Below are 27,368 nucleotides of genomic sequence, written 5' to 3'. Positions count from 1 at the left end.
AGTGCCTGGCATTGAAGCGGCTGAAGACAATGCTATACAAGTCTCACCAAAAAAGGGGGACACTACTTTGGTTTGCAATAATGTTACATTATAACTTAGATGATTTACAAGGAAAGAAATGTCATATACATTGTATTTGTTTTTAAGGGTTTTAGGGCGCCTGCAACACATGAAGGTCATATCAGCGCCAGTAAAAAAATGAAGAAAATGGGATAGAAGAAAGTTCCAGAATTACAATTAAAGCACCCAAGAAAAGGTGAAACAAAGGGGAATTGGTTCATATAGGAAACATGTAGATTCCAAGAGCACAATATCAAAGTACTTAGTTTGAGATCACATAAAAGTCTCATCCAGACACAAGCACAAGTCCCCAATGAGAGGAACATCCTCAAATATTTACAAGTCATATATAAGATGTAAACAAAACTTTATACAGTGCATAACAAAGAGATGATTTACAAGACAAAAAAAAATATCATCTCCCAAGACTATACACTTGACTGTTTCCCTCCCAGCTAGGGTATCCGGCCAGGGCCAGGACAAAACCAAGTAATCTCATCCCAAGACAAAGACAGAAATAAGGGGATAGAAGACACAGTAAGTGTCTCCCTGCCCACTATGGGAGGTCAAAGAAATATCAAAAACATAAACACAAACAAACCCACAAAGAACAGAAAAGACAAATGAAAATCATTTCAAAATACTTTATTGTACATTCAGTACATCATATTTTAATGCATTACTTGGACTAACATATTAATGTCGAATGAAAAGATCGGAGCTCCTTCAGTACAAAACAATGGTCATGACGTGAACATTAATGTGAACATCCATATTGCATCATTCATATTAATCAGATACCCTAGGCAACCACACTTTATCATACATATCATTTCATATCTGACATAATATCTGAAAAAGTATTAACAGTTTTACCTTCTGATAAGCATGCCTAAGGGTCAACTAAATCAAATTTCAATTTACAATAAATTAAAAGACTTTATTTGTAACAACAAATAAAGTCCTGCAGCTTGACATGAATAACCCATAAAGGATTCTAGAGATAATCTATTGTATCTTCAAATATTTATGTGACCAGATGTCTGAGGTTCCATCCCCAGTCAAGGCGGGCTAATTTTTTTAATTTTTAAAAATTTTCTCTCTGATTTGTCTGGCACTGTTTCATACACTTTTTTAAACCTCTAGTATATTATAATATTGATAATAGTATCTATCATCAATTCATATCGGGCCCCAAATTGTTTTGAGAAAGACCACCCTTAGTTATATCTTGCATCCAGCTTTGTCACGAAATTGAAAAAAACTTATTCCTATAGATATATAACTTTAGCTGACTTGGGATTTTTTTAAATTCTGTCCGATCGGGAAATTATATATTAAAAGTTGTAAAATCCAGAGTAAAAGAGGGATAATGGGGAATGGGGCGAAATATATATATAAAATGGGGCATTAATCTTTGCCAACAATTATTTTTTACCACATGATACATGATGAACTTTTTTAAATATAAAAAACATACTTTCCTTTTTAGTAAATATTAATATCAAATATGTGGCGAAATAAAATAAATATCTACAAAATAAATTTTTAATCCAAATACACAATCTTTGCAATGACACTCCTCTATTAAAATGTCCTACCGGTACTGTTAATGCTGTTAAAACTTGACATTTTAGATAGGCATACATTATTTAGAATCAAATGCTGCATATAAATCAGAGCAAAAAGTAGACGGATAGCCAGTTTATTACCTGAAACATTAATGTTAAGCAAAGGAACATTTTTTAAATACAAAGATTGTCATTGTCATTAATTCAGTAGGCTGATGCATTGCATTTTCTATGCTGTTTCAATCTCTTAACCCACTCAAGTTCAAATGAATGGAAAATCAAACAAATTTGTTCAATTTTCAACTACAGTGAACTCAAAAGAGTTAAACTTAAACCCTGGCAAGAGCTTTGTGTTGTCAAGCGCTTGTTCGACTAAAAGAAACCTCTACCTTTTATCTGTTAATAGAATATCTTCCCACAATGTGACATCTAAGCCTCAATAAGCACATACTCTGTTGCCATGTTCTTGAAGTAATTTAACTATCTTATCATCTATGTAATAATAAGGAGTATGGAAAGAAAGTATTCAGGAAGTGATTCAGAGGCAATAAATGGTGTTAGCTGCTGGTACTTTTGAACCGTTAAACCATGAAATGTGATACTTAATCTAACCAACTTTATTTAAACTCCCTAGTGTACTGCTTTTGCATAACCGAACAAGAAAAAAATACCCCACCAAAAAAATAAGAGACCATTCACCAGATGTTATATCTTTAAACCTTTCCCCTTCTAGCATGAACAAATAAAAGAAGACATAAAAAAGAAACTAATACGACAGAAACTCCATTTATACATCAGTTAAAAAAAAAAAAAACACAAAGGAAAAAAAAAAAAATACAATGACATCTCCCAAATCAAAATTCCAAACAAAATTTTAATTAATTTGGCGCTAAATGATCCAACTGACAATTTTTAATTGTTTTTTTAAGTTTTACATTGGCGCTAAATGATCCAACTGACAATTTTTAATTGTTATTTTAAGTTTTACAGGATTGATTTTCGATTTCTAGTCACACACCTGATCGTCTTTACAGTGCATCTAATAAACGAAAAAGAAAAAAAAAAAAACCAACAAAAAAAAACAAAAAAAAACGACACCAAAATGGATCTCATGAAAAACACTATCTTATTTTAAAAACAAATTCAAAACAACAAATCATCATCTCTCCTGAATGGTACTCTATCCATGCCTATTGCATCTGAACATTTTAAAAGGAGATTTAAGAAGAAATAAAATTGAAAGTGCTGAATAGAAAAAGGAAACCAATGAATGGGATATTCATCCCCATTCTACAAACACAACATCTGATCTTTCGATCCAAATAAAATCCCTTACATACAAATCTGTACAATTCATATCACATATTCTTTACGTCCTTCCTTGTCTGTAAAGAGCTTTCTCACAGAGAATAAACCGGACATGATCTCTTCACATCACTGCCTTGACTTGAGAGTGAAATAAATGTGAAACTCAAGCAAATGGATCTACCTGATTCTTGTGAAAAGATTTAAAACTGACTTGGATTCCTGTGAATGCAAAATAAAAATAAATGAGTTTTGACTTTCATCACATATGACAGAGGATAACTCCTTTGAATCACATAAGAAACCAACCTGACAGGAAATTGAACAAGAAGTCGAAATTACACAATTTTGCTTTATTGCTGTCATGGAGAATGGTGAATATAATTCCTTTAAACTGCATAAAAATTGATTTTTTATAACATTTTGACTTTAACCAGTGATTCTTCTCATCTTATTCATTCCAACATAAAACCCGACTGATGCAAAGGGTCAAACAGCCTGTAAATAACCTTTTCAAAAATTGTCTGATATTAAAAAAAATTAATAATAATCTCAACAGATGTTAACAATTTAAAAAAAATAAAAATTACACCCCTTCTGCGTGACATCTTTAGATATCCCCTAGGCAATTACATGAAGGATTATAGATCAATCAAGCAACAACAGGGATCACCCATGATGTACAAAGTGAGCAAATTGGGGGTTAATAATCTTGCCAAAGGAAAACACTGAAAGTGCCTCAGGTGGGGCTCGAACCATGACCCTCCGGATCTCAGCGCAATGCCTTAACCAGCCACATCACCCTCCCCCATGTTAAAAATGGTAGTATAGGTGCAATGTCAAACACCTTATTATTAAGACGTCTCAACCATAAATTAATCTAATTTTTAAAATTTCAATGGGAATATCTCATTTTTTACAAATATCAACGAGTTGAAGAATGAAACAATATGGTAGTAATAGTGACAATTGAAGCTTACCTTATTGGACCTTGTTTTGCTGAACACATTCCAAAACCTCAATGTTTCATCACCAGCACCTGTCACAATTGCCTCACCATCTGGGGACATTGCCTAGAGCAAAGAAGAAAAAATAATTGGATTTGGTTAGAAAGAGGGATTCATTAAATAAGGGATATATTGTCTAAATTGTTTCAAAAATTTCCATAAATTTTTAATAGAGGTGTTTAAATTGTTTCAAAAATTTCCATAAATTTTCAACAGAGATGTTTAAATTGTTTCAAAAATTTCCATAAATTTTCAATAGAGATGTTTAAATGGTTTCAAAAATTTCCATAAATTTTCAATAGAGATGCAATGGTAACTTTAACAGCAACTGAGTTTTCTAATTTCTATTGATGAGTACTGTTGACAAATGTCTCTATTGTAGTCTTCTACACGTTCAATTTCTTTTTTTTTTTATATAAATTTAAATGTATTAATGACATAAGTGCAAAACAAAGAAAATAAGATGCAAAAAGACATACAAAAATGATTTACTCTTTAACATTAGTTTTTTGGTGCCCCAAATCTGCTATCATTCAATTTTTGATTGATAGTGGTTTTAGTTTTATTTGTCATTCCATACTTTATCATTAAAACAGGGTTCCCAACTCAAAAATAAATATATAAAAAATCAATTAATAAATTAATTTTTTTTTTAAACCCTAAAAAATGCCACAGTCGACGTAAAAAACTAAAATACGAGAAAATATAAACAACATGCTTTCCTAAGGCATGGAGGAGGGCTATTTGCAAATTTTGAAAAGGAAGACATTTTTACAAGCAATTTGAAATCACAAGTCTTTAAAAATACATTTGATGATTTATAATTAATCAAAAAATAAAATATTAACAACAAAATTAAAAACCTGGCAATGAAATCCCCTCTATCCTTTCATTTTTCCACCTTATCAGATAAATAACCAACTAAAGACGAAATCAGGTTCATATAAGATAAACATCAAGATCTAGTAATATTAACCGTGCTAAAGGGAGTTAACCAATTATTTTTATATTTATTATTCTTACTCATGGAAGACTGAAGTAAATAACAATAGAGTACTTACCAAATACAGAACTCTAAATGAATGGCCTGTGAGTTTGGCTATCTGTACTAAGGTAGGGTATTTCCATACAAGGATTTGATTTTGTGAATAACCATGGGTGCTCACCTGCAAGGAAAAATGTGACGATGATGATGTTCCAAATATCAATATGAAGAAAACAAAATTATAAAACCATTCTTTAACATTGACTGATATGAACCATAAAAATAAAATGGAAATCTAATTTAAAAAAAAAAAAAAATATATATATATATTTACCAATCTCGATTTGAGTAGAATCAAGTTGCATTTGAAAATGAATATATGTTGGATACAAAGGGTTGAAAATATAATACTTCCTAACAAAAAAAAGGGGGAAAAAATGGATTCCAAAATTACATGATAAGCCACAATAATCAAATTGCTTATAAAAAAACTACTTGTACATTAAGCCTTTAACAGCGATTTTTTTTAAAGAGCAGTAACAAAGATAAAACTTTTTAACTTCAATTATCAAAACACTGTTGATGCCCTCTTGTGTGGCTATGTGGACTTGTGGTATGACACCCGCCTTCAAATCGGAAGGTCCTGTGTTCGAGCCCCGCTCTGAGTGGTGCATAGTTGAGTTCCTGGAAAAGGCTCTTTTCTCACATTCTCTCACTGTACCCGGATGTGAAATGACTACCAGGCCCTTTACAGCGTTGCATGTGTTGGAAAAAAAATTGCAATATCGCCTGGCAGGCATCGTGTTTCGTCCTATATGTTACATGTTGCTATTAACCAGGGACCCTTTGTAAAGTGCTTTGAGCATGCTTAGTAGATATTGCACTATAAAAAAAGCTCACGGTTTTGTTCTTTTTTTTTATAATTGATGAAAACAATATGAAGAATTGTTTGCAGGTTAGAGTAAAATGACACCTCGCCAGGGTTAATAAATGATGAACAATAATAAATCAATAGTGGGCTATCACTGAGACACAAAAGAAAAAAAAAAAAGAAAAATTACCTGCACCAAAGCATTGGAATTATATCTTTAAAAAATAACTCACCAACTCATTAGAATGTTTAGACCATGCCAAATTGCAGACTTGAGACCCCGTGTCCACGCAGTGCAAGGGCTGATTGGTCAAAGTGTTCCAGAAACGGATGCATCTATCAGCTGTACCACCCCCACTGGCCAGCAGCCCGTGTTGATGTGGGGACCAGGCGATAGCTTTTACAGCAGCCAGATGCTCCATGTGTGTTTGTACAGGGGTGGTGCTAGTGGCATTCCATACAAACAGACGATTATCATTGCCACCAGACGCTAAATGTTGATGATCTGGGGACCATTTTAAGCCACACACCTGGAGATTAAAATATAAAATTTGGCATCAACATGGCTTTTAAAAGCGTGAGCATAAAATTTAGGTATATTTCCTTTCCACCAAAACGGATTAGAATAAAAAGAAAATTATATTTAAACATAAAACAATACAATCTCTAATCAAAACTGATTCAATTGTTATAAAATGAAAACTTTCATCCAACTTTTTATTTTTTTAAAATAAAATTGTTTTGTTTAATGGGTTTCTCCTTTTTGTCATCAGGGGTTTACTTGTTCCAAGAAATTCAAAAGATGTCCAAAATTGACCAAAACGGTATATGTCTAATGAGTGTATAAAGTAACTGCATCTTGAATTTCAATGACAATTATATCATCATCATTTAATTTTTTACATTCCTTGTGGAACAAGGGGCTTCAACGGTACATTCCCACCTCATTCTGTTCTTTGTATTCTTCACCTCTCCCAGGACATTCCAGCCAAATTTACCTTCACAGAACATAATATTGTATTTACTGACAATTATATGACATGGCAATAAACTTTTTAGTATCGTTTGCTGTTATAAGAAAAGGGCTTCTTCAATTCTTCTCTTCATCCCTGTCAGCACAGGGACTCACAATATTAAAAATATCAAATTATAAAGTAAACATGACTATATTTAGGGTGTTCATATGGATAGAACAAAATATAGACTAGGTGACCGTATCCGTGAAAATCTAGCTATTTCAAAGGAAATAAAAGTAAAATGGAAAATATTGAAGCTTTAAAAAAGTTTGTTCAGCTCCTTATGATGGAAAAGGTTATGGTAATTTGGTTGTACTGTATGTGCAACATTAAAATGTTTGTCCAAACATGAAAGCGAGACAATGCTCTAATTCTCATGTAATCAAACTGTGAACCCATTTTGCGAGGTTTCCTAATCACAAGATAACAAGTTTATTGTATGACTTATCCATGCAGCAACTCAATTTTAAAAGCTTACATACCTCTTGTTTATGGCCTATTAATTTGCGTTCAGGAGTTGTGTTAGGTGTCCTAATATCTCTCTGTAATATTAACCTATCCCTGCTGCCTGATGAAAGCATATCACCATTCCATGCTAATGCACCTGTTGATGAAAATGACAAAATAATTATAGTAAGATTTGTTGATTGAATGACTTGACCATTCTCGCAAATCACAACATTAATTGCATATATCTAAAAGTACAAAATATTCTTTGAATCTGGAAAGCTTGTGGAGGTAGCACACAATTTCAATCACCTTCACAATGCTGATCAATAATAACAATATTGAGTAAAGTAAGAATTCAAACTGTCAAACTTCACACATGTCAAACACAATTATTAATGTAAATTCATATCACATTTCATTAAATTTAAATCCAGGATACTAGCAATATAAAATAATATCTAATTTCATTCTTACCCACTCTAGCACCATGACCCATTAATGTATGAACTTTTTTACTGACAGCTACATCCCATATTTGTACATAACCCTTGTTTGTTCCTACTGCAACTTGATTACCCTGGGGAAAGAGTATAAAAGGACATCATAATTTTGAAATGAATGCAATAGTCAGTTAAAATAGTAACGAATCAAAACAAATATTTCTTTTTGCTTATATCCAAACACATTAGATGCACACTCCCATCCACATACACAAAAAAAATCAACAACAAAAATAAATAATCTTAAATTACAGACCATCAAATTCCCAAGTTATGAGAACAGTAACAAAAAGAGAATTGAATAAAAAGGCCAAGAAGACTTACCCTTTCTGACCATGAAACAGATGTAACGGTGTCATTATCTGTTGATAAATCACACAGCCTTGTAACCTGGGGAAAATGTGTTTGAAAAGGCATTTTAAATACTTTAGACTACAGAAGAAAAAAAACAAACCCACAATTAGTGGACAATTTTACAAGTTACCTCTACCATTACCTTTATATGTTGCATGTGAAAACAAAAAATGTATTACCATTTAAAAAAAAAAAATCATGTATGATCAAAAAGTAATGAGAGAGGTGACTTGGAATTATCAATATATTCAATTTTTAATAATAGACACCTTGATTTCTCAATTGTAGTACAATTGATAAACGAAAATTTTTCTTAAATAAACACTATGCTGGTGATTAAATTTAAAAATATTACGAAGATAACATAGAGGAAAAAAGTCTGAATACTGAATGTGCTGATGAAAAAAAAAAAAAAAAGTGGGTTGTGTAACATTGACTTCTGTCTGGAAGAAGCCGTTTCCCTAACTCATGCCCCTCCTCCAATTCTACATACACCAAAACTTTTCCACCCAAATCCATACTAAATAATAATGAACACTGCTAGAAAGGCAGATGAGTTAATTCAATTTAAAGGGGAAGTGAAAAAAAATTAATGTCGGCCTGTGGTTAATGGGGAAGGAACAATTGAATCAGCATCACTCAAACATCTCTTTATTTGTCAATTTTACTCAATTTTGGAGGATACATCATACATGACCAAAGGGTTGATCTTAACAAAGAGAAAATTAGTAGATGACACGAATAATGAAAGGTCGCATGTATGTGTTTTTAATATTTGATCATCTCTGTTCTAAATATCAAGCAATATGTAGAAAAAATGTGTTTTAGTAACAGGTTAGAAATATGTATTAACTTATTATATTGGATGGTTAAAAATAAATGAGCCCGAACTTTGAGGTCAAGTAATGATCTGTAATTTGGATAATATAGAAATTTAAAGCAATCACATTTTAAGATGTATTTTAAAAAGAGAGAGAGAGAGAGAGAGAGAGAGAGAGAGAGAGAGAGAGAGAGAGAGAGAGAGAGAGAGAGAGAGAGAGAGAGAGAGAGAGAGAGAGAGAGAGAGAGAGAAAGAAAGAGAGAGAGAGAGAGAGAGAGAGAGAGAGAGAGAGAGAGAGAGAGAGCAAGAGAGAGAGAGAGATAATAGAAATAAATGGACATTAAAAGAAAAGGGAAGAAAAAAAAAACAAACACCGAAAATAGCAAACCCCATGATTTGTCTACCTCACCTGACTCGTACACGCACTCCACAAATACACAGAGGTCCCCAAACCCACACTTAACACATTCTGTGATGACCAGTCAACTAAATTAAGATAAAAGTCATCTTGTAATTCTGGAGCATCCAGTACTTTGAAGGGAATTTTAGATATTTTCCTAATTGCCTGTTGACAGAGTGAAAAGAAAGAAAAAAATTAATCATACAGTTTACCTACAGTAACTCCATCTGATGATTAAATAATTCAAAAGGATTTAGCTAATGTCATGGAGACCATAAACTCCATATAAATACATCTCCAAACATAATTTTTTTTAAAGCTAGGATGGGCCCCTATTCTTTAGAAACATGGACTGAGACAAGATTGGAGAATGAAGACCATGCAATTAAGTCTAGTACAAAAAAAAAAAAAAAAAAAAAAATTTTAAAGAAAGAAAAATAGAAATAAACATATAGATAGAAGGAAAAAAAAAGAAGAAAAAACTGAACCAAATGCAATTTCTAAAATAACTTGAACATGAGTTGAACATGACAAAAGGCTTTGTGAATTTGAATCTTAAAAATAAGTTTAGCACAGGATGAATTTATGAAGAGCTAAAAATAAATTCTTTTTTTTTTTATTATCTGGGGCGCTTTGACATAGTTTTTAAATAAAAACATTGATTTCTTAAAATAATTTGATGATTTAGACAAGGATTTTTGAAGTCAATCACAAACCTTATCAATTTTGAATAAAACTTATATCAATGATCAAGATGCGGTTATTTGTGGATAAATAGAAATGAATATTTCAAACCTTTCTGGGTGACCGTAATAACTTTTGACTTTTGCTACCAATTGGAGATAAAGAATAAGGAGAGGTGTCACATCCATCTGTGCATCTTCTTGGAGTGTGGAACTGAGGGCAGTTAATACAAGAACATATGAATATAATCTAACTATGCATGTGTATTCCTATAAAAGTCAAAATTACAATAAGCAAAAAAACAAAACAAAAACAAGCAAACAATAAAGAAATCACAATTTATTTTACGAATGAAAAAAAAAAAAAAAAAAACGATTTTCAACTAATAAAAAAAGGAAGAAACGGTTGTCATTAAAAACATAAATACATTAAAAAAAAAGTACAGTCAATTTCAATTACTTTAGGTAAGCCAGAGCAAAAGGCAAACCATAAAGTTCAGATTTTAAACTTAATACTCAGAGCATTAATGCATAAACCTCTAGTGGTACTCATTTTTAGACACTGGCATAACTTGCCATCTACTATAAGAATTTTAAAACAAAAACAAAACAAAAGAACAGTAACAGCTTGAACAAGACTTTCAAAAATTAATCTCGGACTGAATTTTTAAAAATGTGTGTTTGACATATTACTTGAGTCAAAATAAAAATAAATTAGAACTCAGTTAATGACATGTCACATTTATCAACTTATTCCTTTCGCTTGCTTGCTTTTTTTTTTCTTGAAAGAGTTTGCTTCTTGCACATTGGTTAACAGACTCCAATAATCAATTCTCACATGACTTACTTTGAATAATTTTTTGGAGTCTTTAGGAGTTGAATTTTTCTTGTCGTTTGTCTGCAAATCCTTTAAAAAAAATAAAGGGGTGGATGGAATTAAAAGCAACCAAAGCATGAAACTTCCGAAATATCAAACCAATTACTATATATTACGATATACTACATCAGATCAATCTGAAATGGACAAATTAATCACCTTGTAATAAGCGCTGCAACGAAAAAAGTTAAAGAAATTTTTTTTAAATTTTAAACTTAACAAAACTGTACATTGAAATATTCTATTTCTAAATACATGATTTCTACTCTTATCTTTATGGATTAAAATTCTCCAATAGGAGTAAATCAATGTGGTAAAATATCTCCTTTTATTAGTAATATAATAATAGTTTTATCGCTTTTTCTCAAAATGTTTGATTTATAAAAAAAACCCAACTAATTCTGAGTGTTAAAAGATTCGAATTTAGACAAATATGGCTCCTAAAAATATCTATGCCCTTTAAAATTCAAGACAAAATAATAATAATAATAATGAATAATACACATTTATACCTTCAAGTCCTCAATTTCTGCAGACAGAAGTTCATTCTTTAATAAACAAGCATACGTTAAACTGTCTCTTGAAGATTCACTATTGGCCTCTTTTGTCTTTGAAGAAGTTGGTGTAGATGGCTTTATATGAAAAAAAAAAAAAGAGAGAAAATTTTGAAAATATAAAAATAATCAAGATTATTATGACCATATTTCTTTTATTTCAATTGTATATTCCAATCTTATCTCACAGATGATTATCTCTCAAATGGGATTAGAAAATCACGGTTCAAGATGGAGCAAAAGTTGACCTGGAGACATTCTTCTCTTGAAAAGTTATCAAATATTTTGCATCTTAAGCCCAACTAGAACTCCTCCCTGATTATACATGAAGAATAGTCTTACTTTTTAATTTACATGTTGAAATAGAGCATGAAGGCTTTTATATGCATTTCAGAAATGAACATCAAAATATTGAAAAATGTTTACCTATCTATACATGTTTTTAATCTAACACTACACCTGTATACTTTGACAAATATTAAGTAAAAAAAAAATGATGATGTGATTAGAAATCAACACATATGTCATTTCTATTTCACAACAACTAAACTTGTTCCCAAGCAGAATCAAAAGAACAAAAACAAATGTCTATTAAGATTGAATTCCCTCACCCCCCTCCATAAAAACTAAAATTAAAATGAAATGAAAAAATAGCCACAACACAAATCAAATAAACCATGTTTAAATCAAACCATCAAAGTCAATAATAAAATGTACCGGTTGTAGATCAAAATTGAGATTCCAACATGGGCTGGATCTTGAAGGAATAAATCTGTCTCCATAAATCTTTTTATGAGGTGAAACAACAGGACTTGAAAAGATGGGCTGTAAAAAAAATATGGCACATGAGACAACGATAGCTAAAGTATATGCAGATCAATTTATGTCAGTTTTTACATAAAATATTTACCAATGAAAACAAAAGAAAAATTATAATTATCTATATAATGTTAGATGAGCTTCCAAACTCTTTCAAATGGTCCTGGAAAATTTAAGATAAACTCCATAATACAGGAATAAAAGAAGTAAGGTAAAAAATAATAAATTAGAAATGCCAGACAGCCTTGAAAGAAGAGGCAGCAACTTCTCATGGTTACACAATATTTATCATGATCTACTCAATCAGAGAAAACAATATCCCTACCCAAAGGCACTATATTCTTCCAAGTCGACCACTATCTCATTACTGCATACCCTACTGAGGTCATGGAAGCTATGAACAAAAGCCAGTAAGTTATTTACCTATGTCACGTCTATATAAAGTATACAATCATTAGCTTTATTATATCTTGCGACAGATTAAAGGATACTTACAGAACCAAGGGGTGATAATTCGCCATTCATCTGCTTCAGCAGTCTCTTTTCGTACTCTGGATTCATCCTTCCTATTTCAAGTAATTTGTCTTTCCTGAATGATAATGAATGTTTCAGATCTTTTCACAAGTCAGAAGACTCATCCAAACTTGAATAAAAGCTGTTCACTTTCAAATCCCTAAAGATGGAGGAACCAAATTCTAAAATTGAGAAACTAAGATGTGTTCCATTTTTTTGTTCGATATATTATCTCATGATGACATTAATGTTAACATTATCAATTATTATCATTATCTGATAATAATAATAATAATAATAATAATAATAATAATAATAATAATATAATAATAATAATAATAATAATATAATTAATAATAAGAAGAAGAAGAAGAAGAAGAAGAAGAAGAAGAAGAAGAAGAAGAAGACGACGAAGGAGGAGGATGATGATGATGAACAATAAAAATGGTAAAGATGTGTTGGTTATTCGAGTTTTTAAATTATTGTCTGATGTGTAATTTTCCTGCTTGTCTGTGTTAGTTTGTTTGCACCTTCATTCATAGCAATAAGAGAGCATCAACATCATTAAGTGAGCATGTCTGGAATTTGAAAGATGCCAAAATCAAACATGACATCACATGGGATATTATCTCAAAAAAGCTACTTGGCAACCAGAAAAAACCCCAAAAAACAAACACTACATAATAAAATAGGAAATGTTCAACACTTGCCCACACATAAGAAAATATTTACAGGGTGATCACCCACCACCATATACCGCAAAAACAAAACAACATTTCACATACCCTTAGATGTACACAAAACCTATACATTCACATCCACAAATACAAAGACTCACAGTCCCCAGTCTAAATTAAATTGAATATAGCAATGTATAGAATGTAAGGTTGATAAAATCTCTTAAATAAGAGACAGATGAATCACAAATATATCACATCCTCTCTATACTCTAAACTCTAGCACACAAGAAAAAAAAACAAAAAAAAAACAGGTTTCTATCTTTTTATTTTCATTTTTTTTTTAAACCCCAAAAAACAGGCATTTGGTTGTATGTCCATGAACTACTACAAAAGTTCAGTAGTTCGGGTTTTTAAACAAAACCAGAATTGCAACCCTGATAGAGGTTGTAAGAGTAAGAAAACAGAGAGAGTAACAATACTGCCCCCCCCCCCTTTTTTTTTAAAAATAATTTTATCTAAGTCTAAGTTAGCACTTTGAGGTTCAGATGGATGGGACTTGTAATATAATGTAATTTAAGCTGCAGCTATTCCAGAGATACCAAATTTAAATTTTGCTCACAGGAATTTCAGATACTACTCGGAAGGAATTTCAATGCCAAAAGAGGAATTTCCATGCACATGAAAAAGGAATTGGGATGGTATTTGGCATTGTGTTTACATATTGTATAACTCTAAAGAGATAACTGATTAGAACTAAATTATGATATATAAACATAATCCCAAAGTTTCCATATTTCAAATGAAGTGAAGTTCCAAAACCTAAGTGATTGTAGTAATTGTAGTAGTGATGATGATGTGATGGAGGTGGTGATAGCAGTGGTGATGGTGGTGGTTGAAGTATTCGTGGTAGCAGTGATGATGATGTGGTGGTCATGGTTGTAATAGTAATAGTAGTGGTAGTGATGATGATAATGATAATGTAGTGGTGGTTGTAGTAGTAGAGGTGGTAGATGATGAAGTGGTGGTAATGGTTGTGGTAGTATAAATGCTAGTGATGATGATGATGTGGTGGTGGTGGTTGTAGTAGTAGTGCTAGTGATGATGTGGTAGTGGCGGTGGCGGTTGTAGTAGTGGTAGTGGTAGTGATGATGATGTGGGGGTGGTCGTTGTAGTAGGCGTGGTAGTGATGATGATGTAGTGGTCGTGGCCACGGTTGTGGTAGTGTTGATGACGTAATGATGTGTTAGTGGTTGTAGTTGTAGTGATGATAATGGGTGATGGTGGTTGTAGAGGTAGTGATGATGATGCGGTAGTGGTAGTTGCTGTAGTAATGATAGTGATAATGATGATGTGGTGGTGGTTGTCGGAGTGGTGGTATTGATGGTTGTAGTAGTAGTGCTAGTGATGATGAGGTAGTGGTGGTAGTTGTAGTAGTAGTGGTAGTAATAATGATGTGGTGTTGGTGGTTGTATTAATACTGGTAGTGATGATTGTAGTAGTAGTGGTAGTGATGATGTCGTGATGGTGGTTGCAGTACTAGTGGCAGTGATGATGATGTGTGGTTGGAGAAGGAGGGTGTAATGAAACAATTTGACCTTATCGGAAGTTGCCCCTAACCCAGAATTTTTTTATCCAGACCGAATCTTTCCCCGGTGAAACTAGAGTTTCGGCACCACCGGGCTATTCAAACTTAAGTCTGAATAGTCTCCTGCGGCTATTCAGACTCAAATCAAACTCCAATTCTAATGTGCATGTGCAATCAAAATATTCATACTCCAGTCTGAATAGTATAGTCTCCCGGCGCAGTCTACTTTTGTGGGTTTAATTTTTTTAAAAATTTCAATTTCAACTATTGACAATTAAAGTGATGCAAATTAAAAGAACAATAATAATAATGGTTTAAAGTAACTATTAAATCTACTTTTAACACAAGTAGTTTAAATCTATTGTATTTGATTTGATGAGAAAGACAAGATCATTGATCAATTAACCAGTAGATTTTTAACCAATCAAAACACGAGATTCGTGACACACCCTCAGAGCCCTGACCCGGATATGGCATTCGGACATGGCTAGGTGGTTGTTTATAAACAATAGTAATGGCTGTGTAGTCTTAGACTAAGCCTGATACAGAATTCTTTAAATTAAAGAAAATATGGGTAAAAATTGTCAATGGGGCCTTTGTGACAGCGACAGTTGATATCCGGAGAGATCGGGAGGCATACGATTTTTTCCTTTTATCAAGCCGTGGATCGACAAACCTCGATGCAAGCGATGGATCAGGGCTTGCGCTCGCCCTCACAATCAGCTGAATTTAGCGAAGATCAACAAGAACCGTTACATTTGTTCTAAGGTAAGTTGATATTCAACACAGTCTATATCAATCATTATCATATTAAAATTGATTTTTTAATTTTTTTTGCCAGAGTTTGTTTTATGATTCTTTCGGTAAACATCATTTCTCTCTTTCACTTTTCACGTTGACTTTTAGAGTAGAGTCTTGACTCCCGGCCAGTTGGTTTAAGTCTAAGTCTTAATCAAAATCAACATTGTAGAAGTAAGTAGAACGATCTTAGAGACTTAGAGAATACTTTATTTGAGCCGTTCATTTATTAGTACAGTTTAAGACAAGTAGATACGATGTTTATCTCTTATTTACCGTACGGTGATAATAGCCTGACGGTGTGTGGGAGACTATTTTCACCGTACGGTAATATCTTGGTGGACGATTTTCACCGTACGGTGAGAATAGTGTGGAAGGTTATATTCACTGTACGGTGATAAAAGTGTGGGAGACTATATTCAATATAATGTTTAGAAGGCTATATTCACCGTACGGTGATAATAGTATTGGAGACTATTTTTAATTCAGAAAAGTGAGTGGAGCAGGCACTTATGTTGGTAACAACAAGATATGAAGTGAATAGAAAAGTGCCAGAAGACAAGAGAGAATAAAAAATTTTCGCGGCGGTGGTGGGGTTTGAACCTGCGACCTTATTGGTACGACAACTCCGCCTGGCAGGTGAGAGTGTGGCTCTACCGTGTGAGCTATCCACGAACACAAAAATATTCGTTTCAAACTCAAAGTCATTACTAGATCCCTCTCTCACCCACTTCTTGAGACCGCCGATTCGTTCGTACACCACCATCGCGAATAATTTTGACCAGCAGTTAAGCTTAATAGCCAATATTCTCAACACAAACATATAACATAGAAACGATTGAGACATTGAGTATGCTCCGGTGTATGGGGTGAATTTTTAATTCAGAAAAGTGAGTGGAGCAGGCACTTATGTTGGTAACAACAAGATATGAAGTGAATAGAAAAGTGCCAGAAGACAAGAGAGAATAAAAAATTTTCGCGGCGGTGGTGGGGTTTGAACCTGCGACCTTATTGGTACGACAACTCCGCCTGGCAGGTGAGAGTGTAGCTCTACCGTGTGAGCTATCCACGAACACAAAAATATTCGTTTCAAACTCAAAGTCATTACTAGATCCCTCTCTCGCCCACTTCTTGAGACCGCCGATTCGTTCGTACACCACCATCGCGAATAATTTTGACCAGCAGTTAAGCTTAATAGCTAATATTCTCAACACAAACATATAACATAGAAACGATTGAGACATTGAGTATGCTCCGGTGTATGGGGTGAATTTTTAATTCAGAAAAGTGAGTGGAGCAGGAGTGCCTGCTCCACTCACTTTTCTGAATTAAAAATTCACCCCATACACCGGAGCATACTCAATGTCTCAATCGTTTCTATGTTATATGTTTGTGTTGAGAATATTGGCTATTAAGCTTAACTGCTGGTCAAAATTATTCGCGATGGTGGTGTACGAACGAATCGGCGGTCTCAAGAAGTGGGTGAGAGAGGGATCTAGTAATGACTTTGAGTTTGAAACGAATATTTTTGTGTTCGTGGATAGCTCACACGGTAGAGCCACACTCTCACCTGCCAGGCGGAGTTGTCGTACCAATAAGGTCGCAGGTTCAAACCCCACCACCGCCGCGAAAATTTTTTATTCTCTCTTGTCTTCTGGCACTTTTCTATTCACTTCATATCTTGTTGTTACCAACATAAGTGCCTGCTCCACTCACTTTTCTGAATTAAAAATTCACCCCATACACCGGAGCATACTCAATGTCTCAATCGTTTCTATGTTATATGTTTGTGTTGAGAATATTGGCTATTAAGCTTAACTGCTGGTCAAAATTATTCGCGATGGTGGTGTACGAACGAATCGGCGGTCTCAAGAAGTGGGTGAGAGAGGGATCTAGTAATGACTTTGAGTTTGAAACGAATATTTTTGTGTTCGTGGATAGCTCACACGGTAGAGCCACACTCTCACCTGCCAGGCGGAGTTGTCGTACCAATAAGGTCGCAGGTTCAAACCCCACCACCGCCGCGAAAATTTTTTATTCTCTCTTGTCTTCTGGCACTTTTCTATTCACTTCATATCTTGTTGTTACCAACATAAGTGCCTGCTCCACTCACTTTTCTGAATTAAAAATTCACCCCATACACCGGAGCATACTCAATGTCTCAATCGTTTCTATGTTATATGTTTGTGTTGAGAATATTGGCTATTAAGCTTAACTGCTGGTCAAAATTATTCGCGATGGTGGTGTACGAACGAATCGGCGGTCTCAAGAAGTGGGTGAGAGAGGGATCTAGTAATGACTTTGAGTTTGAAACGAATATTTTTGTGTTCGTGGATAGCTCACACGGTAGAGCCACACTCTCACCTGCCAGGCGGAGTTGTCGTACCAATAAGGTCGCAGGTTCAAACCCCACCACCGCCGCGAAAATTTTTTATTCTCTCTTGTCTTCTGGCACTTTTCTATTCACTTCATATCTTGTTGTTACCAACATAAGTGCCTGCTCCACTCACTTTTCTGAATTAAAAATTCACCCATACACCGGAGCATACTCAATGTCTCAATCGTTTCTATGTTATATGTTTGTGTTGAGAATATTGGCTATTAAGCTTAACTGCTGGTCAAAATATCGCGATGGTGGTGTACGAACGAATCGGCGGTCTCAAGAAGTGGGTGAGAGAGGGATCTAGTAATGACTTTGAGTTTGAAACGAATATTTTTGTGTTCGTGGATAGCTCACACGGTAGAGCCACACTCTCACCTGCCAGGCGGAGTTGTCGTACCAATAAGGTCGCAGGTTCAAACCCCACCACCGCCGCGAAAATTTTTTATTCTCTCTTGTCTTCTGGCACTTTTCTATTCACTTCATATCTTGTTGTTACCAACATAAGTGCCTGCTCCACTCACTTTTCTGAATTAAAAATTCACCCCATACACCGGAGCATACTCAATGTCTCAATCGTTTCTATGTTATATGTTTGTGTTGAGAATATTGGCTATTAAGCTTAACTGCTGGTCAAAATTATTCGCGATGGTGGTGTACGAACGAATCGGCGGTCTCAAGAAGTGGGTGAGAGAGGGATCTAGTAATGACTTTGAGTTTGAAACGAATATTTTTGTGTTCGTGGATAGCTCACACGGTAGAGCCACACTCTCACCTGCCAGGCGGAGTTGTCGTACCAATAAGGTCGCAGGTTCAAACCCCACCACCGCCGCGAAAATTTTTTATTCTCTCTTGTCTTCTGGCACTTTTCTATTCACTTCATATCTTGTTGTTACCAACATAAGTGCCTGCTCCACTCACTTTTCTGAATTAAAAATTCACCCCATACACCGGAGCATACTCAATGTCTCAATCGTTTCTATGTTATATGTTTGTGTTGAGAATATTGGCTATTAAGCTTAACTGCTGGTCAAAATTATTCGCGATGGTGGTGTACGAACGAATCGGCGGTCTCAAGAAGTGGGTGAGAGAGGGATCTAGTAATGACTTTGAGTTTGAAACGAATATTTTTGTGTTCGTGGATAGCTCACACGGTAGAGCCACACTCTCACCTGCCAGGCGGAGTTGTCGTACCAATAAGGTCGCAGGTTCAAACCCCACCACCGCCGCGAAAATTTTTTATTCTCTCTTGTCTTCTGGCACTTTTCTATTCACTTCATATCTTATTGGAGACTATATTCACTATAATGGTGTGGAAGGCTATATTCACTGTACGGTAATAATAGTGTGGGAGACATTGACAGTAGATGTTACTGTTGTTATTCTTCTAATAATAACAAGAAAACAAGAGAAGATACATGTTTTACTGATGCTGTCAAATCAAATAATTTCATTTTATCTTTCCAACTTAAATTGCAGCATTTCAAAGATGGTGAGCCGACTAAAAGATTCCCCGATCCTGAACTTGCTCAGTCAAGTTATCGATTGGAACTCAATATCCAAAGTCAAGAACAAAATTAACACCAAGCAAACGTCGGCTTTAACCTCTGAGGGTGAGGGATTCTGATCAGGGTGAGTTTTTGACCGTTATCTCATGTGGCTATGGGTTTTTAAATTCTCAGTGTGTTTTCTTATTAATAATGACATTTGTTTCCTGAATTCAACAAATCAGATAGCAGTAGCAGGTTTAGGTAAATGAGTTGAACCCTGCTTTACTGTTTGAAAATATCAAGGGTGATAGTGAGTGTTGATCAATGTGTCTGATTTTGATGATCAGGTTGAAAAATAAAATTTCCACGACCCCCAAAATTGAGAAAAGGAAAAGTAGTCTTTTTTTTTCAGAGCCATAGGACCAATGTAGCCAGATTTTATTACTCCAATTTTTACAGTGCATGTCATCCTTCTGGTGGGATGCTGCTAGTTTATCACAAAGTACTTTCCTCAAGACTCAAGGCCTAACAGACCAGCCACCACTGTGTGAACAAGAGACATGGGTCCAGAATCGAACCAGTTCCCTTTGCATGTAAAGCGAGTGCTTTACCAACTGAGCTATCGGAACCACATAACCATATGTAAAAAAAAAAAAAAAGAAGCACAGAACAGATTATTTTAACAGAGAGAAGATTTACAAGGAAAAAAATATCATCTCCCATAACAATAACTATGCATTTGACTGTTTCCCTCCCAGCCAGGATAAAACCAAGTATGTATGTAATCTCATTCCAAGACAAAGACAGAATGCAAGTTGGAAAACAGATATACGGGGATAGAAGTAGAAGACACAGTATGTACCTGCCCACTATGGAAGGCCAGGAACCCCACCCAAGGAGTAAATTTAGCATTTATTTGCTTATTGTCTTATGTTTAGCTTTGAGATCTCGGGGTATGACATTCTGACTTGTTTGAGTCCCTCTGTGACTGTGTGTGCAATAAGTTGGGTCCTTGGAAAAAAGCTCTTTACTTACTTTTTCTTATCATAAATAAAAACCTGGATCTTTTATAAACAGCAATCTCCACTAAACATGCCAAAAACGCTTTACAAGGGGTCGACAGCAACACTCAACATGTAGGATGAGACACGACACTTTGGCGATATTGCACTTTTTTTTTTGGACAGTGACAACGCTGTTGACCAGTTACTCCTTTTACACCCACATAAGGTGAGAAAATGTGAGTAAAGAGCCTTTCCAAGGGCTCAACTTTACACCACTCGGGATGCGAACCCAGACCTTTTGGTCCAAAGGTGTATGACCTACTCCAGACCACATAACCGCACTTATAAAATAAAACTACCTGGATGGTAATCTTACAAGATAGTCATAGCGCCTTATTGTCATCATGTCTGGTCTACATACTCAATGTACCCCCACCTGGTGGATAAAGTCTTACCACAAGACCATAAAGTGCATAAACACATCAATGTCAGAAACGTTTACATTTTGTTCTTTTTCAGAGACGGTCATGAAAGAACACTAATTTTGAAGCAACCAATCCCGAAAATGGATCCGCACCAGAACCTATGGATACTGAAGTGGTCAACAGGAGACTGAAAACAAAGAAAATGAACTAAGGGATAACAAGGAAAATGAACAAAGGGTTATTCCAAATTTAGGTATGACTTTAATAACACATAAAAGAAATGACAAATTGTATAATTTTTACTATGTGGAAAGAGCACAGTGAGCCTGTTGAACAGTTGAATGTTCAAGATTTTGGGCATCCGAAGTGCTGATTAGATAAATCCTGCCACTCATGACTATATTTCACCACGCTCTCTGGAGGATCAAAATTTATCAGACATGGAAGTGCCAAATCCCAACAACTGATAGAAGTTTCAGATGACACAGTCTTCTCACCAATGAGAGGAGCCTAGGAAATAAAAAAAAAGAAAGCATGAAAAGAATAAGAATATTTTTTAAAAATCAATGATTTTATGAACATGTGATAAATTTATTTTAACCGCCTGAAAAAAAACATAGATTGTCTGGAGTCAAACAACTTGCTGCCTTGAGCAATTTCTATTTAAAATACTTTTCTCGGGCCCATTAGAATAGAAACATAAATGTTTTCTTCAATTCCCTTCCTCTTGACTTGCAACTACCTTTTTAAAAAAGGCATAGATGTACAGGTGTCAGAGTCTTAATCTGCATATCCAAAATGTTGGGTATTAGATATGCAGGCTACCAGTCTCTATGTAGCTGGACATAAATAAAACACTGTTCATACATAGAATACCTATGACAGAGAAAAAACAAACTTCTAACTGGATAGTACTGTTAATGCAATTCCAGACATTGTAAGTGGGTAAAAGTAAAAGTGGGTGGTCTCAATAGATTCAATATTCTTACCCAGATTAATTACAGTTTGTTGATTTAGTCTCTGCTGGACAACTAATTGCAAAAATAATTTCATTTTATTTCAGATTCTAACATGACACTGTTAGCAGTGGTTGCAGAGAACTTATTACTGAAAGAAGAAGTCTTTTTGCTTAAGCAACAACTGAAGGAGTCTAAGAGACTTCACGCCCAAGAATTATTAAAAGGAGAGGAACTTAAGAGGCTGCTGTTGTCAAAAAAACCCCAAAACGGACGCAGATAAATGCAGTCACTCACTGACCATTGAACACCTGCACCATCACGGACCGAAAGAAGCTGTAAAGAGTTACACTGGTTTCGTGTATGAAGATTTTGTAAAAATATTCATCTTTGTAATTTACCATATCAACACAAATGAAAGCAACATGTTGCTTGCCCATTATAGATCAATTTTTACTTGTTATGATGAAATTGCGTCAAAATTACACTTTCTTGCATCTTGCCAATTTATTTAAAATATCAAGAAATGGTGCAGGATGTCTATTTAGGGCATGGATCAATTACTTGTATTTCAGGCTTGACAGTTTGCCAGTATGGCCCGATCGGGACACCATTAAGAATAACATGCTACAACAATTTTTAAAAGATTTTCCGGACACACTAGTTTTTCTTGATGGTATAGAGATAAAGACAAACAGGCCCAAGGCCTTAGAAAATCAAAGTCTATTGAATTCAGACTATAAGCCTTTTAACAATGCCAAAGTAGACACATCAGTATATTGTTCATGGGATCTTCTGTTCCCCCTTCGAACCATATCCCTTTGTCTTGCTTTTCCTTTGATACTTTCAACTTCAGATCTACAACTTCTCCCTGTATCATCTGGCACTCAAATGATTTAATTGTGTCGCAAGTGCTGTAAATCCCCTAAAATCAAACAATCTACCCTTGTAACAATGCAGATTGTTTTGTCCCAATAATTTGAATGCATTATATTACCTGCTGTTCTCAATAGCTGCCATGACTGGTCGCAGCTTTACATTCCTACATGGTTTGGGAATAACCATGGAGGTAATGGGCTCGGGATCAGTTCTTGGGCCACAAGGTTTACTCCATTGTTGTGGAAGGCTTGTGTGCAGCTTGGATCTGTAGGTATATCTTGTAATCCAGCTTGCAGCCAATTCTTCAGTGTAAGGATTACTGCAACAACATGGGAACATTCACCAGATATGCTGCAAGTAAAATTTAAAAACAAATGAAAACAACACTTGTTTGTAAAACCTGCTCGGAATGAAAATTATATCACATATTTAGATGATGAGTCATATTATTTTTAAAATGGTGTATAGGATGGCTAACCCCCTTTTTAAGTTGAATTAAAAAATATTATGCCAAATCGAGCTAATGGATCACACTTGACAAAGGGTATTCGAGGTAAAATGATGCTAGAAAGTGAATTTAAAGTTAAAATAATCAAAAATATTTAAAATTTAGATAATCACTCTACAATTAATCAATAAACTACATTCACTCTCCGCAATTAAAAATTAATCTAATCCAAGTCTCATATTTTTTCGTGCGACTATGTGGTCTTGTGGTATGACACTCGCTTTTGGATTGGAAGGTCCTGGGTTCGAGCCTCACTCAGCGCATAGTTGAGTCCTTGGAAAAGGCTTGTTACTCACATTCTCTCACTGTACTCAGGTGTAAAATGAGTACCTGGCCGTTAACAGGGTGTCTCTGTCCGAAACAAAAAATGTAATATTGCCTAACAGGCGTCATGACCTGTCCTAAATGTTAATTGTTGCTGTTGGCCCAGAACCCATTGTAAAGCGCTTTGAGCACGTTTAGTGGATGCTGCGCCAATAATTTTTAACAAAATTTTTGTAAATAAATTCAATTCTTTGCATCTACAAACGCACTCCCAACATATTTTCTCAGGCGGTGAGTCACAAATATTACTATTTTAATTTCCCGCATAGCTCAACTGACTTAGTAATTGATTCCCTTGAAATGGCATAAATAATAATTGGTCTCTAACTCTAAAGAATCATATTTTACCTGATGGCCCAGTCCACAAATTTTATGTTAGCGTTTTATAAATATAAATATAATAAAAAGCATGTTTCCTTTTTTTCTTTCATTTCTTAATCTAATTAAAGTTCTCTGTACCAAATCCCTGAAATGATTAACTCAGAAAGACTGAAATGATATTTATTTAGGGCCAACTGCCTAGAGAAGCAGTTGAAAAATTATAGTGGAAAGAACTTTAGAGAAAACTAAAATTCCTTAACTGGGCATCAAATCATAGTCATTGATACACTAAAGATGCTAATAAAAAAAAATAATAATAATGATAATGATATGATCATAATAAGAATGATAACAATAGTAATAGATATTTGTGAGACTAAATAATGCAAGAAATTATGGAATTGATGTAAAAATGAAATACTTTCCCATCATTTTGGCACTCATAAACTGAGAGAGGCAACTTAATGTGATGCAAATTAAAATTACTTTAAATTTGTAAAAATAGACTTCAGTGATCATTGTCATCATGAACTTAGTACTAGTAATTCTGATAATCGTATACCGGTGATTTAAAAAAATTAATAAGGGCACTTAAGTTTGTTTATTTCTATCAATAAAACAAGATATATAGATATTTTTTTAATAATCGGATTGAGCCGATGCTCTACTGAGCCAATGCAAACAACAGGGGGCACTGATAAAAAAAACACAACTCTAACTCGCCTACACATGACAGTACAACTCTTTTGTTCTCCCTTTACTTACGTTCGCTTAACTCCCATCCCCACCACTTTTTTATGTAGTAACGCTTTCTACAAAACTGAATTCATGAAGACCAAGATGAAAAAGACATACGTCACCTAACATTTAACATTTCATTGAAATTAATCTTGTTTCACAACCCACATGACTGACTGACCGATGAGATGACTTGTCTAGCGTCGTGATAATTTACACAGTGCAGAAGAGGACGATGCATAGAAAAATAGAAATCGATTGTAACTTTAAACAGTAGTTTTAAAAATGAAACTCAGCTAAAATTGAACACTTACCCTGCTTTGTATGAGCAGTAGGCATCCACTGCCTTCTTTTCCCTCAAAACTCACGTCGTGGGGCTTCTCGCTCTTCGGTTGGCTTCGATAAACAGAAGCAAAAACATCAAAAATTTCGTTCTCCTTTTAAAATATTTTAACATACTTTTATAGGCAAAAAGCTTCCTCTCGTGTTTTTTTGCCAGGATGTCAAATATCGTAAATAATTTTGAGAAATATCCTCAGGGAGCTCGCTGACTGCCATCGTGATAGTGTAAGATAAAGAAAGAAACCAACATGAATGACCGAATCCGTGTCATGACCGTCGTCAAAAGGGGGTCAAGGTCAAGAGGCGCGGTTAATTCCCCCTGCACTACCCGTTTATTGGAAGTCCAGTTAGAAGATAAAAAGAAAAAAGTTAAAACTAAAACCTTTCAAAAAAGTAAAAAGGAAAAGTCAGTCAACGTAGAGGCTAGGCCAGTCTAAAAAAGCTTTTCTATCTAACAAATTTACACAATGTCCAAATACAATCAGGACAAAATAATACATATTCTGATAGTAGTGGTTTGTGTTAGACTTATTTATTTTTCTATGACAAACGTTTCCAGAGTTATTGATATTTTGGTGTTAAAATTGAAAACTGTAGACAATTTTTATAGTCCGTTCTCTCTCTGACTGACTGATCTGCATCCCAACCGCCCCTGACTGAATTAGAATTAGAAGTAGAAGTAGAAGATGCAGCAACGATCCCGATCAGAGTCTGAGTCAGAGAAAAGTTTATTTTGAGTAGGCACTTAAATGAAAATTCAGTTTTCAAATGACAGTATAAAATCTGGTTTACTATGATGCAGTATACCATCCCGATGATAAAACCGTTTGAATTTTGTCTCTAGGTTATATAGAAGCAGAGTTATTCAATTTTTTATGCCTTAAAAACACCCAAAAATTACTATAGGAATCAGCCTGAAATTGGGCACCAGCTGACTGAAAAAACGAAAGGGGATTCCCCTGAAACACTGTGACGTCACAAGGCTAGGAGCCAATGACCGACGCTGACCACGGCAGTCCAAGCTGAAATGGCGTTACTTTGGTAGATTTTGAAATGAGTGTGATTTTATGGAATGCTCAAAGGGTATCCTGGAAGCAGTTTTGAAAGTTGAAAATGGTATCATTGGAAAGGAAAATGATTGAATTTTATGATTATTTATGTTTTAAGGGGATTTTTTCATGAATGATGATAAACGGCTTGATTTTCTTGCCCACTACAATTAAGCTATCTTTCCATTACAATATCTTCTAAATGAATTTAAGGAGGGAAATGGTAATTGTACCAAATGATAGGGCGTTCAATGCCCTTTATTTTGGTATTTAATTTATCCAATTCTGTAAATAAATACCAGAGGTATCTCAATTTAACCAAGCCATGGTTTTAGCCTGCAGCTCACAAACGATAACTAGCGGTCACACAGGTGAATGGGAGAACTGTGACACAGATTTAGCCATTCATTTAAGTGCCTATTTTGAGTAAAACTAATTTTAAAAACCATGGCAAGTGTTGGGCATCATTGTAAGGGGCTAAAAATATACTTTTGTTTTTTTTTTAATGTAAAAAAATTGGGCTTGTGAGTAAAAGGAAAAGTTGATAAAAACGAGATTGAACGCCGAAGAAAGCAGGACTTGCTGGACTGGAGTGTACTGGAGAGAAGTAAAATGTGGGAATGTGTTTGCTGTGGAAGGATTCGGGGTGTATTTGAGGCATTTTAATGTCTTAAACTTTACACACTCAACGATAGTGACAACAGTCATTTTACTTTATTGATATCGTTCTTTGTGAGTTTGTGACTGTTAATTTAGTACTGGACCATCGCTTGCTCAAATTCTCTTGACTCTCTAGACCTAACTTGAACTTTATCGCTGTCACTGATTGGTGCAGAAAAAGACAAACCGAAGAAAAAACAAAAAAAAAAACAAGACACTATTGACTGTCGCTTGTTTTCCTCACAAAAAAATGTTACTCACCTAAAAATATATGTAATATTGGTATATTCTAGATCATGGTTTGAGAAATAGTTTATTCCTTGTGCTGGCCGTTGTTTCTTTATTGTGGTTTTTTTTTGTTTTTTGTTTTCAATCGAAAGTGTATCATAATGGCGTCCCATGAACCCGTGAGGCATGTCGGGAAACAAGGGTCAATTCCAATTC

The 27,368-nt window shown here is 34.6% G+C and overlaps 1 protein-coding gene and 1 long non-coding RNA gene across 4 annotated transcripts; both read right to left on the bottom strand.

Moving 5' to 3' along the window:
• Positions 1-689: 689 nt before the first annotated feature.
• Positions 690-27,368, bottom strand: LOC144962943 (fizzy-related protein homolog). 2 transcript variants are annotated; one of them, XM_078896373.1, is made up of 14 exons: positions 27,186-27,368; positions 12,768-12,945; positions 12,171-12,278; positions 11,412-11,531; positions 10,870-10,929; positions 10,135-10,236; positions 9,349-9,504; positions 8,090-8,155; positions 7,740-7,842; positions 7,298-7,419; positions 6,033-6,329; positions 5,005-5,109; positions 3,917-4,009; positions 690-3,158 (listed from the first exon to the last, which is right to left on the bottom strand). In XM_078896373.1, exons 2-14 carry the CDS (start codon positions 12,831-12,833, stop codon positions 3,117-3,119), a joined length of 1,440 nt encoding a protein of 479 aa, XP_078752499.1. In that variant the 5' UTR covers positions 12,834-12,945; positions 27,186-27,368; the 3' UTR covers positions 690-3,116. The 2 variants fall into 2 exon arrangements, with proteins under 2 accessions (XP_078752499.1, XP_078752498.1); XM_078896372.1 differs by having other exon boundaries at positions 8,090-8,197; positions 27,186-27,340.
• On the bottom strand, positions 21,386-27,092 carry LOC144962945 (uncharacterized). 2 transcript variants are annotated; one of them, XR_013643543.1, is made up of 3 exons: positions 25,188-27,092; positions 23,101-23,333; positions 21,386-21,657 (listed from the first exon to the last, which is right to left on the bottom strand). It is a non-coding gene; the product is annotated as an uncharacterized LOC144962945 (long non-coding RNA). The 2 variants fall into 2 exon arrangements; XR_013643544.1 differs by lacking the exon at positions 25,188-27,092 and having other exon boundaries at positions 23,101-23,469.

This window comes from Berghia stephanieae, chromosome 1 (assembly GCF_034508935.2).
Source record: "Berghia stephanieae isolate SIO BIC M18660-M18661 chromosome 1, UCSD_Bste_1.3, whole genome shotgun sequence".
Lineage (NCBI taxonomy): Eukaryota > Metazoa > Mollusca > Gastropoda > Nudibranchia > Aeolidiidae > Berghia > Berghia stephanieae.
This window is presented reverse-complemented; position numbering and strand designations above follow the sequence as displayed.

Excerpts from the sequence above, each read along its gene's own strand:
- LOC144962943 (XM_078896372.1), bottom strand. The coding sequence starts at position 12,833 with ATGAATCCAGAGTACGAAAAGAGACTGCTGAAGCAGATGAATGGCGAA. Across the intron at positions 8,198-9,348 it reads GGAGTGCGTGTACGAGTCAG|TCTAAAGTATTTAAAATGCC; the intron begins GTGAGGTAGACA and ends TTTCTTCTGTAG. Across the intron at positions 6,330-7,297 it reads TAATAGGCCATAAACAAGAG|GTGTGTGGCTTAAAATGGTC; the intron begins GTATGTAAGCTT and ends TTTAATCTCCAG.